This window comes from Pleurodeles waltl, chromosome 2_2 (assembly GCF_031143425.1).
Source record: "Pleurodeles waltl isolate 20211129_DDA chromosome 2_2, aPleWal1.hap1.20221129, whole genome shotgun sequence".
Taxonomy (NCBI): domain Eukaryota; kingdom Metazoa; phylum Chordata; class Amphibia; order Caudata; family Salamandridae; genus Pleurodeles; species Pleurodeles waltl.
The window spans coordinates 501,188,470-501,205,446 of NC_090439.1; the positions used below are offsets into that span (position 1 = coordinate 501,188,470).

Below are 16,977 nucleotides of genomic sequence, written 5' to 3' on the forward strand. Positions count from 1 at the left end.
GGAGCAGATGGCGCTGTGTGCAGATGGCGCAGTGTGTGTTACTGGGGTAGGGGTGAGAGCAGATGGCGCTGTGTGTGTTACTGGGGTAGGGGTGGGAGCAGATGGCGCTGTGTGCAGATGGCGCTGTGTGTGTTACTGGGGTAGGGGTGGGAGCAGATGGCGCTGTGTGCAGATGGCGCAGTGTGTGTTACTGGGGTAGGGGTGAGAGCAGATGGCGCTGTGTGCAGATGGCGCTGTGTGTGTTACTGGGGTAGGGGTGAGAGCAGATGGCGCTGTGTGTGTTACTGGGGTAGGGGTGAGAGCAGATGGCGCTGTGTGTGTGTGCGCTGTGTGTGTTACTGGGGTAGGGGTGAGAGCAGATGGCGCTGTATGTGTGCGCGCTGTGTGTGTTACTGGGGTAGGGGTGAGAGCAGATGGCGCTGTATGTGTGCGCGCTGTGTGTGTTACTGGGGTAGGGGCATTGTTTTGAAAAAGGGGGTGGGGTGGTTGTTCCCCCTCTAAGCCCCGCCCCCTCTAAGCCCCGCCCCCTGCTGTCACTTCAGTGCGGCCCTCGGCCGCAAACCATACTGCAATTTTGGCCCCCGATAAAAAGTTTGTGAGTACCCATGGTGTAGAGGTTAATAAGTATTGGAAACCTCCTTCCTTTTCTGTATATTATGCTACTCGTATGATACATAGAAGTACTTTTGCCACGTAAAACGGAGATGAACACCAATTTGTTTGCACGGCACATACTTTAATTGTCCCGCTGACACTTATCTGCATTTCAACGTGATCTCTTTTGCCTGAGTCAGTGAATCGGGCTGGGGGAGCCTACTTACTTGTCATTTATTTCCCTATATATCTACATATATTTATTTATTTATTTTAACCCTTTATTAAGTGAAACGAGGCCTCATTTGGTGTGGGGGGAAGGGGCACGTAAAAAAAATGTTGCTGAATTCCATTTTAATAATCAATTACAAAAAGTAATTTTCCTCATTTTCAGTCACTGTTTGTCATTTTGGATTCTGTGGGTTGACGCTACATAAAACATTTGTTTTAGGTTGTTCACAATCCAGTGTCTTTATGCTAAAATTGTTCCAGTGTCATTCCTCTTGGAAGGGTTGTGCTGCATGTGGTCGCTTGCAGTGCATTCAATGAAAGATTCTGCACTTGCAGCAGGACTGTGAAGGAGTTTAATGCTGTTCCGAATCGGCATGCGGAAGCAGCCCGTGGGCTCTGTGTTTGACATGGTCAAAGAAAAGTGTTAATCTTTTGTCCATCCTAGTGCCAACCAGTTCGGGCAGGAAGGACGGGCAAACTCTTTGCTGACGCGACTTCCTATTATGTACGTTCTTTAGTTTATGTTGTGAAATTGATTTTTTGGGGATTGGAATTCTCAGATCTTTTGTGTTTTTTTTCCCAGTTCCACTTCCTCAATCAGCCATGAGTGGCATTTTGCAACCACAGCCCATCCCTGCAGGCGAGACTGTAATTGTTCCTGAGAACCTGTTAAATATTTCAGGAGTGCGACCTGTTATTCTCATAGGTAAGACTGATTAGTAGTTGTTTACCTTTTCAGCTCGGTGATTTCTTCTGGGATGGCTGCCAGTGTCGCGTGTCACTTCTTAGGACACCCCTGTCCTTTGAGATCCCTTGCATGACGATTGGGTCTTGATTGTTTTTACCCTGGACTGCCTAATGAGCGGCGTGATGCCTGAAGTGAAAGGAGTGAGTTGCATTCTTCTTCCCTTCTCAGTGACTCTTTTCTTAAAGTGCACCTAGCCTCAGGTGGAAGCATGTGTTAAAGTCCTGCTCCTAGATATTTTTAGTTAAAATTACTTTTTCAAATGTTCTTTTGCAATTCACATAAGAAATGATATATTGCTTTGCCTGACACAAAGAAACCGTTTTGACCAAAATCATTTTCTGATTAGACAACACAAGTTCATAAGGTATATTTTAACAGTGAAACTTTATATTAACTTTAAAAATATTTTACAACATTTCGAAACCTGTTAAAACCTTTATCATTTAAAAAAGTGAATAGAACATTTTAAAAGGATAAGTATAACGGAGTATTAGCTTACTTTGAAATTGTATGTACTTAAATGGGTATGAATTCGGCATTGTACATAAAGACGTAAAGGAATGAGGAACTGGGCTCTATTTCCCTGCAAGCAAGGTTAATAGAGAAAAAAGGGTTAAGGAGCATTCTCTGAAAAATTTAGCAGTTAACATTTTTGCAAGCTTGGGTTTATCACCGTTATTTCTGGCCCTTTGTAATGGATTATTATTAAAATGTGTTTCATCCGCATAGTCGAAGCAGCATTTATACTGTGAGGGAAGAAAAAGAAAAAGCCCCGGAAATGCACGAACGCTCCTTAGAGGGGAGAGTGATGGCCCAACACTCCTTTTTGATTGTGGTTGATTTAAGTCCTCATGTTGTCTTCTGTTGCAGGCTACGGCACTTTACCATACTTCTATGGAAATGTGGGTGACATTGTAGTCAGCCCCTTGCTGGTCAACTGCTACAAGATACCGCAGCTGCAAAACAAGGACTTGGACGAGCTGGGCGTGGCAGGAAGCCATTTATTAAACGTGGAGAACATGATCCTTCTAACTATTCAGTATCTCGTGCGTCTGGGTAAGCAGTTCTGCATTCTCCCCTCATCCATACTTCAAATGGACTTTAAAATGTAGTTTCGGAATTAGGTACCCACAGTCCTTGTCCTGGTAGTGTGGATGTGTAACCAACCTATGACACTGTCTTATCTGAGAAAGAAGGTACAATTTGTACCTCTGAACTAAGTTTCGGAAATAAAATTCTTAACACTCATCTATGCACTCATCCATGCATAGAATTACATCAAGTCGACCTAATGGAGAAAGATACCTGAAAACACAAGAAACACTTAAATGTAATATATTAATTTGCTCCCACCGTGCCTCGTTATGACTCGCATATAAACTATACGAAACAGTACTTTGTACAGGATCAGTAAACCACTTTAACTTTTGTCAGTGAGAATCCCTCATCCGTAACGGGTGCCAAAATTCTGAAAGTGCTTCAACACCATACAAATTGTGGTAATGCATCACACAAATCCGAAAAACAAAATGAGCCTCAGTATAATCCCGAACCTGTTAAATACACGAAACTCCGATTCATACTAATGGTTTGTCAGTCTTGGGCTCATGATGAGACAGCGGTGGGCTTGACCATGTCTTGTTTTTAACTTTGATGTCCACTCTCCTCTGCCTCTATTTTGCACTGATAACGGGTTGTGTTATTTTCCTTGACACCAATACAAAGGTAGGGATGTCACGTGGTCGTTGTGCCAAGAGGATGCCTGAAGATTGATAGGCTTCAGTGATCCTATATATGCAAGCCCAATTGTATAAAGAAAAATAGATCTAGTCAAAACGTTTTGTTAGTTTGTGACTGTGATAACACAATTGTTTACTTAGTTTATAGTATACTTACTGGAGACAGTAGAAATTCTATATCTTTTAAGTTCGCTTTTTGTTTGGTGCGCATCTTTTTTTTATATCTCTATATTCCTCAATTTTTGGATAAGCAACGCTGCCCTAATTGTGTACCGATTTGTTGTCTGTCTCCTTTCAGGAATGTATTGTTTCCATAAGCAGTTCTTCAATGTAGATGTAAAATCAGACGTGTATTTGCTTAGGCTTTTATTGTGGACTGATAATAAGCCGATTTAGGAATACCAGCGGATCACAAAGTGTCATTTCTTGCTCTTTGTTGACTATTTTTTACTTTGTTATTTCACTCTTTAGTTTCTTCTGTGGTATGTTTGTAGACCTTTGCATTATAACATGTATTGCGAGTGATTAAACGCGCGTTGTAAATGTGTCCCTCTGCCATTTTCTTCATGCCTGTTGGTTGGCACCCATAGTAGCGATGCAGGTGGGGATGGCCAGTTCTGCTCTTCTGTCCTTCGATCAGTGCCGCGTGCCTTCCCTGTTGGGTTGGCTCCACCTTAGCGTAGATTGGTGTCACGGAGGTGTTTGCTTCGAGTTTATTTTCAGCGTCTCTTCTGCACATTTTCTCCTATTTATTTCCGGGGCTGCTGCCTCAGGTTGGATGATGACAGATGTCTGATGAGGTGTAGGGGAGATCAATGAACTAATTCCACTTTCTTGACCTTTTCTTTAGTCCGAGTCCAGAGTCATTCTCAAGAGACCTATGAGTCGCACGTTAAGCGCCCACGTAGCCCCAGGCTACTAAGCGGTCCCAGTTTACCATTGGAGGCGGGTGGTAAAGGGGCCACAGTAGCCTCTTAAGTGTTTTCATCTAAAGGTACATCTCCCAGACAACCGGATGTAGATGCTGCATGTGCTCATACTTTATGAATTATTGTCTACAGTGTTATTTGAAGCCTGCCATTGTTTTTCTATATTCATTGTGAGAGCCCTTTCATTGTATGAAAATACAAATCTGGAAAAGCTGTGTATTCTTAGTGAAAATTGAACCTGGCTGTTTTCCATGTAAAAGACACCAGCACACGGGCTCATGAGTGCGTTTACTGTTTCCTCACTTTTATTTGTCGTTTATGTAAGGAAGTACGGTATAAAAGGATGTTGACTTGCCCGGATTATAACTTAATAATTCTAATGCCACTTTTTGGTTTTAAATTTAGTACAGTGAATGCAGGCCGTTCCGTAGCTGGTCTGTTAAAACATGGTGGACTTGCCTGATTTGGGGTTTCTGCAACTAAATGTAAATGGGCTGGCAGCAGGGTAGAGTTTAAATTATCCGATCAAGTTTGAACCAGGGCCTTTGTTCACCTGTCCACATCGCAGTGTTGTGGGTAACATTTGTTTCAAAGTGGCTGTCTTGCATTATTTTCCTGCGCAAAAGATAACATCTAGACTTAAGGCATTAATTTGTGCTTTGACTATAAAGTATGTAGATTGTGACCAAACAAGACGATAAAAACATAAAATCACTGTGGAGACACTGGGGAGTAGGAAATGGTTATACCATCGTATTTCAGTAATGTGAGCATGGTTAGTGCTTATTTTGAAAGCATTTTACCTTTGCCCAACCACAAACATTCAGGGTTTTGTTAAAAAAGAAATGCGATGCTGACCCCTCATCCCTCCATTGAGGGATTAGTCTGTACACATAGCAGCCACCCTGGTCTTCCTGCGCGTGCTCACAAATCTGGCACCCACATGCAGCCACCTTGAAACACATGGTAGAAATGTGCTACACAACTCCACATAACATATCATTCTTAGCGACTTGTCATGAGGCTTAAAACTAAGACAAAAACTACAATTACTTCTGAATCAGACTCGGATGGTAGTCGTGTTTTTTATCTATTAAACTGGAGAGTGCACACATTTGTTCTGATAATGGACTTGAACTCCTCCTCTCGGGGGTAGCACTGCCCCAGAAGCTACCCACTTACTCTTAAATGCTACATTGATGAGGGCTCTGAAGAGAATTGTGCAACATATCTGCACTCCCCACTCTGGTGTGTACAAATCATTGGTGCAAGAAGAAGATAAACTCTCAAATCCTTTAAATATTAAACCTATATACGTCACAATTTAAGTTTGCTATTCAGAATTTCAAATTTAGTGGGGAACCGGAAAGATACCAGTCACTTGTACTATAATTTCCACTAAGTGCCGTTGACCAAGTTCACCTAAACATGATTTGCCTCCTGTGTTCTGATGGCAATATGAGATACCACAGAAAACCCATGCTACTTTGATTATTATAATTAGAGCATCTTTTTGCTCCTGGATTGTAAATAGTGCTTTTTTAAGACTCCTTGTTGAAATTCCAGTTAATTGGTTACAGTTGATGCCTGGAACAAAATCAGGACAGACTAGTGGTAAAAAAACTACAATCTGAAACCACTAGATACCAATAGAGATTCCAAAAAAGGGCTGTTTCGGTTAATTAGATATTCTCGTGAAACCTTTTACGGACCTGTCAGCTAGATTTTCCTCTCACACTGGTTTAAAGAATACACAAAGGTGTGCATCCTAGACAGCTGTAGATTGTGCAAGTAGGTGGATGGTTTCTGTGTATTAAAAGCTGAGCGTTTCTGTTTTTTTCTAAGGAGTCCAAACTACAGCAATCAGATAATCTGTGTGTACAAGGTGCACTAAACTGTCGTCTGATGAAGGACTTTGAGAAAAAACTGAGCTCATAACAAATTACAAACGATGACACTTTAATAGAACATGAGCATTTGCAAAAGTATTCCTCACAAGGAAATTATTCTAGTTCCTAATGAACCAGTAAACCACAACTTGCCATGAGCAATGGATTACTTCACTTACTGATGCAGACGGTATTTGGAATGAGCTGTAGAGTCAAAGCCTTCTTTATTCTCCCTTTTAGCAAAGAAGTTGTACATTGGCTACACATATTGGCCTGTCAACTAAAAAAAAATATTAATCACTAAATGCCTCCATATGACATTGTTGTGAATTTTTAGTCCCAAATTTGAGTTCCCATTAAAAAGTTGCCAACCATTTTTTGCATCAAAAGTGACCTCCGTGTGGCCATGTTCACTACTTGAAGGAGGCTCCTTCATGTATGCTGAGCAGATAATACTTAAAAATGTGACAACAGTAGATCTGTGTACAGCTAAAAGGGAGAAAGAGAACGGTATATGCACATTCAAATCTGCTTCTGGTGTTCTCAGAGGGATCCTTCCATCTAAGCTGACATCCCTCCCTATGGCTAGAGGAGGGCCTCTACATAGAGATCACTACTGTTTGGAGGAGCCCATAGTGTTGGAGAGATGGTTTGTGTGTACTTTGGTACTTGTCCTTTTGTGATGAACCATAGAGAGTTGAGAATCCTTCATGCTGGAAACTTGAGGATTACATAATCCTGTGTGTAGAGGGTTTTCTGGCCAATTAAATGTATATGTAAGGATGCACGATGGTGCATTCAATATTTTTTTGTGCTGCGATGTACATGTTTTTCTGCCATAAGTCTTTTGAAAGCTGGAAATATATTCCATGTTTGCTTACACGTGCACTTCTTTTTTCTATTTAGGACCTGATCAAATACCTCTACGGGAAGAGTTTGAACAGATCATGCTCAAAGCAATGCAGGAGTTCACTTTGAAAGAACGGTCTTTGCACATGAGTGCACAGTGTATCTCCATGTCACCAGGGCAGCTACCGTGGCTTGCCAGATTGACTGCCAGTGTTTCCCGAGACTTGGTTCATGTGGTAGTTACTCAGAACTCTCTTGCAGAGGGAATTTCCGAAACACTAAGATCTCTTAGTGAAGTGAACCATCAGCAAAGGGTGCCAGACTATGTCATTGCAATCTGCTCATCGAAGGTCCGAGGCAATGAATTTTGTGTGCTTGTCTTGGGTAAGTAATTGTCTGCTGTTGCATTGGGAGTCTGTGGATAGTTTAATTGCATCTTATTCTAATATTGTTTGTTTTCACTGATCATTTCGACTTTTTCAGCATGAATTAGAATAGATACACATGCTCTGCATATCCCTGATATTTAATGGTGGCCCAGAAAGCTAGTCAAAGTTTAGAAATCAAATCAGTCAGTAGATATCTACTTAAAGCAGGTTTACACTCAGATCCTCCATGGATGTCGAGTGTCAACATATCATGTTAAGCCAGTGCCATGAATCTGTAGGTAGTACTGTTGTTCAAGTTCCTTGAAGACAGTCTTTCAGCATCATGAGGCAATCATTCAAGATTCTGACAGTCAAAGGATTGATTTAAAGCCGTGAAATACAACAATCAGTACTGATAAATCACAGTTTTTAGAACTATTGTTGCAGAAGCACATTTCAGAGTTGCACATAAGCCCAAAAGCTTCCCTGTTACAAAATAAGTCTTCACTGATGGAGAAACCTGTAATATCAAGACACCTGATACCAAAGCAAAACTCAATGTCAAAACACCCGATAGTGTACAACATTCATGAAGAAACCATTTGTCACAGGCTAATAGAGTTCTCTTCCAAAGAACACCAGTGGTCACAGCAGAGGATATACCATTAAAACAACTTTGCAAAGTTGACAAGTTGACAAGAAGTAAAATAAGGCTATGATGGTGACCTGAAGAGCCAGGTAGCATTACCGTGTTTGACCCCAGTAGAACCACAGACAGTTTATAAAATCCTCCTTAAAGTTGTTGGGGTGTTTAATATTACACCTGTCATACCTGATGACACTGAAGCACATAATATACGGAGTGTATCTGGCAAAAGTGCTACATGCCTGAACCCATGCAGTCAAAGGCAAATCCACTTAAATTATTCTTTGATTTTGTGGCACGCCAGCTTCAAAATGGCCTTTGGTAAGGAGGTTAGAAAGGGGGTATAAGGTTGTACCAGGATATTGGCATTTGCAAGGGAACCCTCACCCGTTTATGTGATGTTTGTCACTCCTTCAAGAAGAAGATCTGGTAACCCCTGGACAATGAAAGGAGGGTACCTGCCAGACTTAATATGACAGACCCTGGGAAGCAAAGGTATAGAGAGTTTCACTTCCATTAATTTGATGTACTCAGTTGCCATGTACGAAAGGTCCTCCTTTTCAATGAACTGAAGGGGCTACCAGAGGAAAGAACAATATATCTACCACATGTAAGGTAGATCTATCCTCCTTAAAATGGAAAATGGCCTCACACATGTGCATGAAGGCCACATTCTAGGCTGGTGATAGTCACATCTTAGGAGAGCAGGGACCTCATTGAAGAGGCATGCGCACGGCTGTTGGTATCAGACTTGTATGCAGAAGTTCAGGCCCACATCATGAATGTGTCTTTTAGATGTGAAAAAGTTCAGTGAAAAGGTATACCTTTCTCTGCAAACAATTTATAAAAACACATAAGCTTCTAGATATATGGGAGCTGAGTAGTGAAAGGTAATCTTTTGATGCTTCTAAATGCACCCTCTCTAGTTGAGGACAATAGGTACCAAGAATGTTCACAGACGCTTTACTTCACTGAAACACTAATATGAGGGGGCCTATTTTAAACAAAGGTTGACAGTGAAGACAGTTACAGAATTACTTTGTATGATGACGCCTTGAAAATGGCTAATACTGAGGACACCACTCATTATCCTCCTCCTGCGTTACTGATTGTTTTACAGCAGCAAACCACATTGCTAATGTTATAGAACAAAAGAAACAGGAGGAAAAGGAAGTATTATTATATATATAAAATTATACCTGTGATTATGGAAGTAGACACATACTGTACGCCATGTAAAGCACACATGCAGTGGATGAAAGGCTCGGGAAAATGAGCCTGCCATAATTATAGCTTCACACTAATCATCTAGACCTTGGAATAGTCCCTTCAAAACTTGTCTGCTCTCTGTTGCCTTTTAGAACTCTTCCTGGCAAGGGATGCAAGAATATAGTGCTGAAGGACCAAATCCACACGCTAGTCCTACCTTGGCGCTAGGCTGGGCAATTTAGTGGGCTGAAGCCTTAGCTGCTGAATTTCCCGCATGTGCAGTGCAAGTGATCCAAAAATCCCCGGGCCTAAAAACACACCATTCAAACAAAAACACTGTCCTAATGATGTTACTGGTGCCTTCTTAGTCCTGGTGTCCAATGTGATTGCCAGAGTAGCATGGGATGTAGTTTAATCACTGTTGTCCGGCTCATGGCACAGTCCACTAAAGGTCAGCAAGCAATTAAGGACCCATCAACTTGCTATATGTTCATTAGGCGCAGATGAAATGGGACAGCATCCTTCATGGAGTCCTCGGGCGTGTTTATCTTTAGGGATCTGTATCTTTGAAAACATGATTGTTTGGGCACCAAGGTAACTCAATTTCTTTAGCAGTGCCCACCAGAAACTGTACTTGAGTTGGAGTCTCAAGTGGCAGAAATACAAGTATCTACAAAACCATGCAAGCAAGAAGCCAGCCAGCATTGTGAGAGCGGAACTAAGGGGTTCAATATAGGCACCCTAAGAGTAATGTGCATCGGAGGCAGTTCCTCCTCACCAGCTCTCACAAGACTGGTGCCATTGCAGCTTCTCAACATCAGTAGTGCAGATCTAGCTTCTTTTTTTTGCAACAGTTTTATTAGTTTCATAACAAAGGAAGTAGTAGCACAATATAGTATAGGCTAATATATCCAACAAAGGCCAAGCAACCAAACAAGCTACAAATTACAAAGCCAGATCAATTTCCAGTCCAGCCTGTCCAGTGCCCTCGTGCCACAACGGAATTGCAGCCACCTCCAACAAAAAAAACAAATGCACCAATCAGGCTACCCAATGCCCTCCCAGTTGTAAGTGTTCTAGAATAATCATACTGCCATTCAGCCCCAGCGATGAGAACACAGATCTAGCTTCTTAATTGTGGATGTTGTGGCTTCTGCTGACATCAGTCAGGTGAGACATTCTTCTCAAAGTCTGGTGCGCTTTGTGCATCTTGATATCAGCTTGGGTCCGCCTAGATGTCTCAGCCGATTTACTCATGCAGGGAAAATAAGCTTTCATTCTTTCTTTGGGTCATAGCAACAAGGCTTCATGTAGGATCCCGAGATTACACCTATTCTGGGGAGAGTAGCAAACCAGGAGAGGTTCCACTCCTGCTGCATCTCTACTCTGCACTATTGTGGAGAACCCCCTTAAAAGGTAATATTAGGACTTACTGACTCATGAGAGCCAGTAATTATCCTCCTGTTTTGGCCAAGGTGTGCTGCCTTTTGTAACTGTCCAAACACTCCTCCAGTCCTGGAGGAATGCATCATCCTGTTAGTGAAATCCCCAGCTCTGGAGCAAGGAGGTACATGTCAAACCAGTTTCCATTGGTTTAGGCGATTTTGATAATTCGTGATGAGACTGCACAGCAAGGAAAGATACTGATGGGTACATTTCAATTCAGCAAGGGCTAACACACTGTAGCAAAGAGAATTGGCTGCAAGTGTTCCCCAACGACTATCAAGTAGAACAAGTTTTGAGGAAGGGGTATTGGAAGGTGTGCATGCAAAATAGCATGTCCATCATTGATAAAGCCATCAATCTTGAAGAGGACCGCCATCCTGTGCAGAATGCATAGATAGTCTAAAGGACACCATCATCCTTATAGAAAATGCACCCACATGCACACAGCCCACCAAGTAAGCACACCTGCCACACATGTCCCACACATTATTAAATCAAACAAACAAAAATGATGGGTGGAATGCAGAACCAACCAAACATTTACCCCCTGTCACAGATGACACTGTTCAGCATTCCATCCAACACTTGTTCTTTTTGCATTTGTCGCCCGAAGTGGGAAGGGTATTCCCACACGTGGGTTCCTTGCTCTCCATGCCATTGGAGTCAAGCTAGCCTGGCCGATCAAGGGTAATACCCTGAAACCGGTCCTAGGATTCTTGTTTCCAGTGCAGGGAGGACCTGGCTTGACAGTTCGGGCTGGACTGTTCCCAGTGGGAGCAGGGTCCAGACTGATTTACATATGGCTTAGTCCAAACTGGAATGGCATGGGTAGCAAAAAAAGATGGATTTGGGCCCAGATCTCTGTACTGTGGGTAAATGTTTGACACTGTTCAGCATTCCATCCAACACTTGTTCTTTTTACATTTGTCGACCTAAGTGGGAAGGGTTTGCCCAGATGTGGGTTCCTTGCTCCCAATGCCATTGGAGTCAAGCTAGCCTGGCCGATAAAGGGTAATACCCTGAAACCAGTCCCAGGATGCTTGTTTCCAGTCCAGGGAGGGCCTGGCTTGGCAGTTCGGGTTGCACTGTTCCCATGGGGAACAGGGTCAAGACTGATTTGCAAATTACTGGGCCCAAACTGGAATGGCATGAGTTGCAAAAAAATAATGGATTTAGGCCCAGATCTCTGTACTGGGATGAATGTTTGGCATTTTCCAGCATTTCGTCCGTCACTTATTCTCTTTCCATGTATTACTAAGGAAAAGGACCCAATTTATGGGGATTGGAGTCCCTGAACTGGGAAGTACCAGTTTGCAGCTTCTCCACAGGAACACACTAAAGCGGCTTGTGCTCCCAGAACCTCCATTCACTGCTTACTCTGGGTGGAGGAACCATTTTCGCACAGAAATAGGGTGGTGCAATTTATGTAAAATCCATTTATCAGATGAGCAGTACAGAAAGGGAAGAAGCACCTATAGTAGTCTTGCATAATCAACAAGTTTATTGGAGGAAAGAAACAGAACTAGTTGGGAAAAATTGCACAGGGCTGCATGGAAGCCTTTTAATAGCCAATGCAGATGATCTTTGTTCCATCGCCTAGTTTTCAGAACTTGGTCTTAAGCTATTCATAGTGTTACTGTGCTTTTGGACCTTTTTAACACAGTGGCATTGATAAGGTCTACTGGAAATGTGGCTTACCTTTGGCTTTGCAGCTCACTCAAGTGAGAGACACCAAAATCCTTGACATATCATGCCTGACATGTGTGATAATTGCATGTCCAGCATTCAGTTATTGGTACATTCATGTTGAACATCAGATTGAGGAATCTAAAAAAGGCTGAAACACACTGAGCTATTGTAGTAATAGACTTTACGTTATATAGTTAACCAGTGGTGATCACATGTGAAGTTACCATTCTGATGTGAAAATGCCTTGGTTGTAATGTGAATTTCCCTTCAACATGTTTACTTGTCAATTTGGCACACATTGCAGTTCATTTATATATTTAATTAATTGGTTCACCTACACCATCCTATTCAGTGTTATGTTAACTTTGTGTGGCCGGTGACTTATTTTTTCATTCATTAAATATTATACACAAGAACTGAATGTTAGTTCACAAGTGTCACTTTCGTATGTGCTAGCATATATACTTAACAATCCATCATAATCCTGATCATAGTTTCTTGAAGACATTCTTTCTCTTTTATGTATATATGTGTATATGCTTGTATGTTTTGTTGTTTGTAGAACGCAAACCTAGCTAGATGGCAAGAAAGCGCTTAACACTAGCCATAGCCTTGAGGTAAGATTAGGAATATCTTACACTGAGGCAGCACACTCTTGGGTGTCAGTTCCTATCGTGTAGATGTATAATCAGAATATGCAAGAGGGTTGTGACCGTTCAGATGTTTTGTCCAGGTCATATGAGAGAGCTCTGAGGATGTGGAAAAAAATCTTTGGACCTGCTGTTTAACTACAGTAGATTTGTTTATTTGGCCATTTTTGACCATAAAACATCACATATAAAAACACCACATAAAATACATATTTCATTATTACTGTATAAATCACAACATAAAAATAAAATCAGTAAAAAACGTTCGTACAGTGAAACTGCATTCAGCTACTTCAACTGTCCACCGTAAAGTACTAGTTCGTACAAGACTACACAATATGAATAAAAGTTCCACCAATAGTTTCATACACATATCTGATCTGGTAATGGGACTCAAAGATTATTTACTCTGTAGTTATGAATTTGCCCCTTATACGCCAGGCCTGCAGTAAGTATCTAGATACTGTAATGATCGCCCACTCTGTGTTTTCAGACTGTAATATACGAATCGCCTTTGTATAATGCACCATAGACAATGGCCTGCACACTGAGACTATCCACTTGCTCCTGGGTTTTGAAAAGTGGCATAAAAAAGCCCAATAATGCCCCACAGTTTCAGTACAGGACAAGCATGCCGGGCACAGAGGTGATGAGTTGCGCACCTGCCACCTATGCCTAAGTTTATTAAGTGGGAAAATTCCATATCGCAATCTCAAGAAGAGTGATCTAGCAAAAGGTGGCTCTAGTTGACCTAAAAATTGTTCAAAGGCTGGAGTACTTTAACATTCATGAACCGCCCTGTTAAGGTGTGCCGCTGAAAGTAACCATTTATTCTCAATATATGCTGAATGACTTTCCTTCATTTGGGATATAATCCTCTTGGAATATTTTTCCGATCTATCCCACACATCTTGCAAACATAAGACATACAGCCAGGTCCTAATATGTTTGAACAAGGGCAATATCAGTTGCTTATCCGTTTATTTAACCTCTGCCTGTTTTACCAGACTCTGCGACTTGCCAGACCAGAGCTTTATCCAATATAATAGAGGCTTTAAGGCTGCAATATTTACGATGTTCTTCAGCCCTAAATAAAGTCGCATGCGGTAAGAGAACTCCTCAGTAGAGCCAGTATTGATAGTATAAATCTGTTCTCTATTAGCTCTAAATCCCTAATTTTATCATGACCCCATAATTCAGCACCATACGCGCCCAATCCCTTAGCACAATAAATTTCAAGAACTGGGGATATAGGACGGAAATTAGATTTATTCAACTTCCTCCTGATTGCAGACTCAACTTGCTGTAGAGATATTTGCCTTTTCAACTGTTGGGGGGCATGATAAATTGCTCAACACTCACACACCTAAATAGTCAAATTCCTTGAACTGTTTCAGGTTGGCGGATCCCAGTCTCACTTTCCCCCTAAAGCTCTTTTGAGGCCAGAGTACCATGAACGTACTTTTGGAGACATTAATCTCCAAACCAAACCTGGAGCTTGTGTCTGAGAATTGATACATGGTACTGTACAATCCCGTAGGTGTTTTAGAGATTAAAAGAGTATCATCAGTGAATAAGAGGAATAGAACTTGCTCACTCGCAAACCTCAGGCAGTCCCCTCTGCAGTTTACTATATTTGAGATGGTAGACTGCCTTCTCTCCTCAAAATTTCACTTTTTATTGCTCAGCTGGGACCAACAGATCTTGTTTGCTGTTGTATTACATTGCATTAATTAGTGTTTTGTTGTATTTTGTGTACAGGTCAGTATCAGTCTAGAGCTCTGGCAGAGAGCATGCTTACCACCAATGAGTTTCTAAAAGAGATCAGCTACGAGCTCATCACAGGCAAGGTCAGCTTCCTGGCATCTCATTTCAAAAACACGTCCCTGGGTAAGTGTGCTTCTTTCAGCTGCTGATTCATCACTTGGTGCTTTTCACCAAGTCATTTTGTTTTATTACAAGCATGTAAAAATAATACCCTTGTTCGATGGCATCTGTCGCTGTAGATACGCATGTTTTGCAATAGCTCGCCATCTGGTGTTGGGCCGGAGTGTTAAAAGTTGTTTTTCTTCGAAGAAGTCTTTCGAGTCAGGGGACCGAGTGACTCCTCCTTTTGTCTCCATTGCGCATGGGCGTCGACTCCATCTTCGATTGTTTTTTTTACCGCCATCGGGTTCGGACGTGTTCCTGTCGCTCCGAGTTTCGGAACGGAAAAATAGCTAATTTCAGAAGATTTTCGTCGGTATTGTTGCGTTCGGGGTCGGCGTAGTTAGATTCAACACCGCGTCTAAGATCGAAGAGCTCCGGTGCCCTTCGGGGTAATTTTTTCGATCCCCCGTCGGGGCCTGGTCGGCCCGACCGCGTGCAGAAGAACGCCGATGGAACGGACCCCGTTCCGTTTCTGTCCCAAATGCCACAATAAATACCCCTATACAGACCAACACTTGGTCTGCAACCTGTGCCTGTCACCTGAGCACAGCGAAGACACCTGCGAGGCCTGTCGTGCGTTCCGGTCCCGAAAAACTCTCCGAGACCGTCGAGCCAGAAGACTTCAGATGGCGTCCGCGCCGACAGCCCACCGGGAGTTCGAGGAACAAGAAGAGGAGGGAACCTTTTCGATCCAAGAATCGGACTCCGAAGGATTCGACGATACACAAACCGTGAGTAGGACGTCGAAAACCACTCAAAAGAAGATTTACAAGGCCCAGGGGACGCCACTGCCATCAGGCCATGGCTCGACCCATAAATTCGGTGACCGACCGTCGGCACCGAAAAAGACCCAAACAGTGCCGAGATCGTCCGACTCCGGTCGAGACACCGGCACGCAGCCTTCTCAGGACCGAGAAAGTGCTGGAGACAAGCATCGACACCGAGATACCGGTGTAGACACGGCTCGACGCCGAGACAGCGGCACCGAAGAAGATCGACGCCGAGAGGTTTCGGCCCCGAAAAAGAAAAAAGTCACCTCGGAGCCGAAAAAAGATGCAGACAGGGTTTCGGTGCCGAAACAAACTGCAACCGACCCAGTTTCAGGCTCTTATACAGAAGAGCACTCGCTAACCTCCCAAATGCAAAAGCATAGGTTTGAGGAAGAACTACACTCAACGGATGTAGACCATACGCAAAAGCGTATTTTCATACAGCAGGGGACAGGAAAAATAAGCACCCTTCCCCCTATTAGAAGAAAGAGAAGATTGGAGTTCCAAACTGAACAAACACCACAAACAAAAGTGGTGAAAAAAGTTACCCCACCACCCTCTCCTCCACCTGTGATTAACGTCTCACCAGCACAAACTCCATCACATTCCCCAGCTCACACCACCATGAGCCAGGGTGACCAAGATCAAGACGCATGGGACTTATACGACGCCCCAGTGTCAGATAACAGTCCGGAGGCATACCCTACGAAGCCATCTCCACCAGAGGACAGCACTGCGTATTCTCAAGTGGTGGCTAGAGCAGCACAATTTCACAATGTAAGCCTCCACTCAGAACAGGTCGAGGATGACTTTTTATTCAACACACTCTCCTCCACCCACAGCTCCTACCAAAGCCTGCCTATGCTCCCTGGTATGCTCCGGCACGCAAAAGAAATCTTTAAGGAGCCGGTCAAAAGTAGGGCAATCACACCAAGAGTGGAAAAAAAGTATAAGGCGCCTCCTACAGACCCGGCTTTCATCACTACACAGCTGCCACCAGACTCTGTCGTTGTAGGAGCAGCTAGGAAAAGGGCCAACTCCCACACATCTGGAGATGCACCACCCCCAGATAAAGAAAGCCGCAAGTTCGATGCAGCTGGTAAAAGAGTCGCAGCACAAGCTGCAAACCAGTGGCGCATCGCTAACTCCCAGGCACTACTTGCGCGCTATGACAGAGCCCATTGGGATGAGATGCAACATCTCATTGACCATCTGCCCAAGGACCTACAAAATAGGGCAAAACAAGTGGTTGAGGAGGGACAGACCATTTCCAACAACCAAATCCGCTCCT

At 43.0% G+C, this 16,977-nt stretch overlaps 1 protein-coding gene across 7 annotated transcripts in view; it reads left to right on the plus strand.

Moving 5' to 3' along the window:
• GREB1L (GREB1 like retinoic acid receptor coactivator) overlaps positions 1–16,977 on the plus strand; it is a 444,116-nt gene that overhangs the window by 282,885 nt on the left and 144,254 nt on the right. For all 7 annotated transcript variants that reach the window (XM_069219992.1, XM_069219998.1, XM_069219995.1 and 4 more), the window contains 4 exons: positions 1,409–1,531; positions 2,444–2,629; positions 7,037–7,363; positions 14,749–14,877. In XM_069219992.1, coding sequence (XP_069076093.1) covers positions 1,409–1,531; positions 2,444–2,629; positions 7,037–7,363; positions 14,749–14,877 — 765 coding nt within the window. The remainder of the gene's footprint in view (positions 1–1,408; positions 1,532–2,443; positions 2,630–7,036; positions 7,364–14,748; positions 14,878–16,977) is intronic.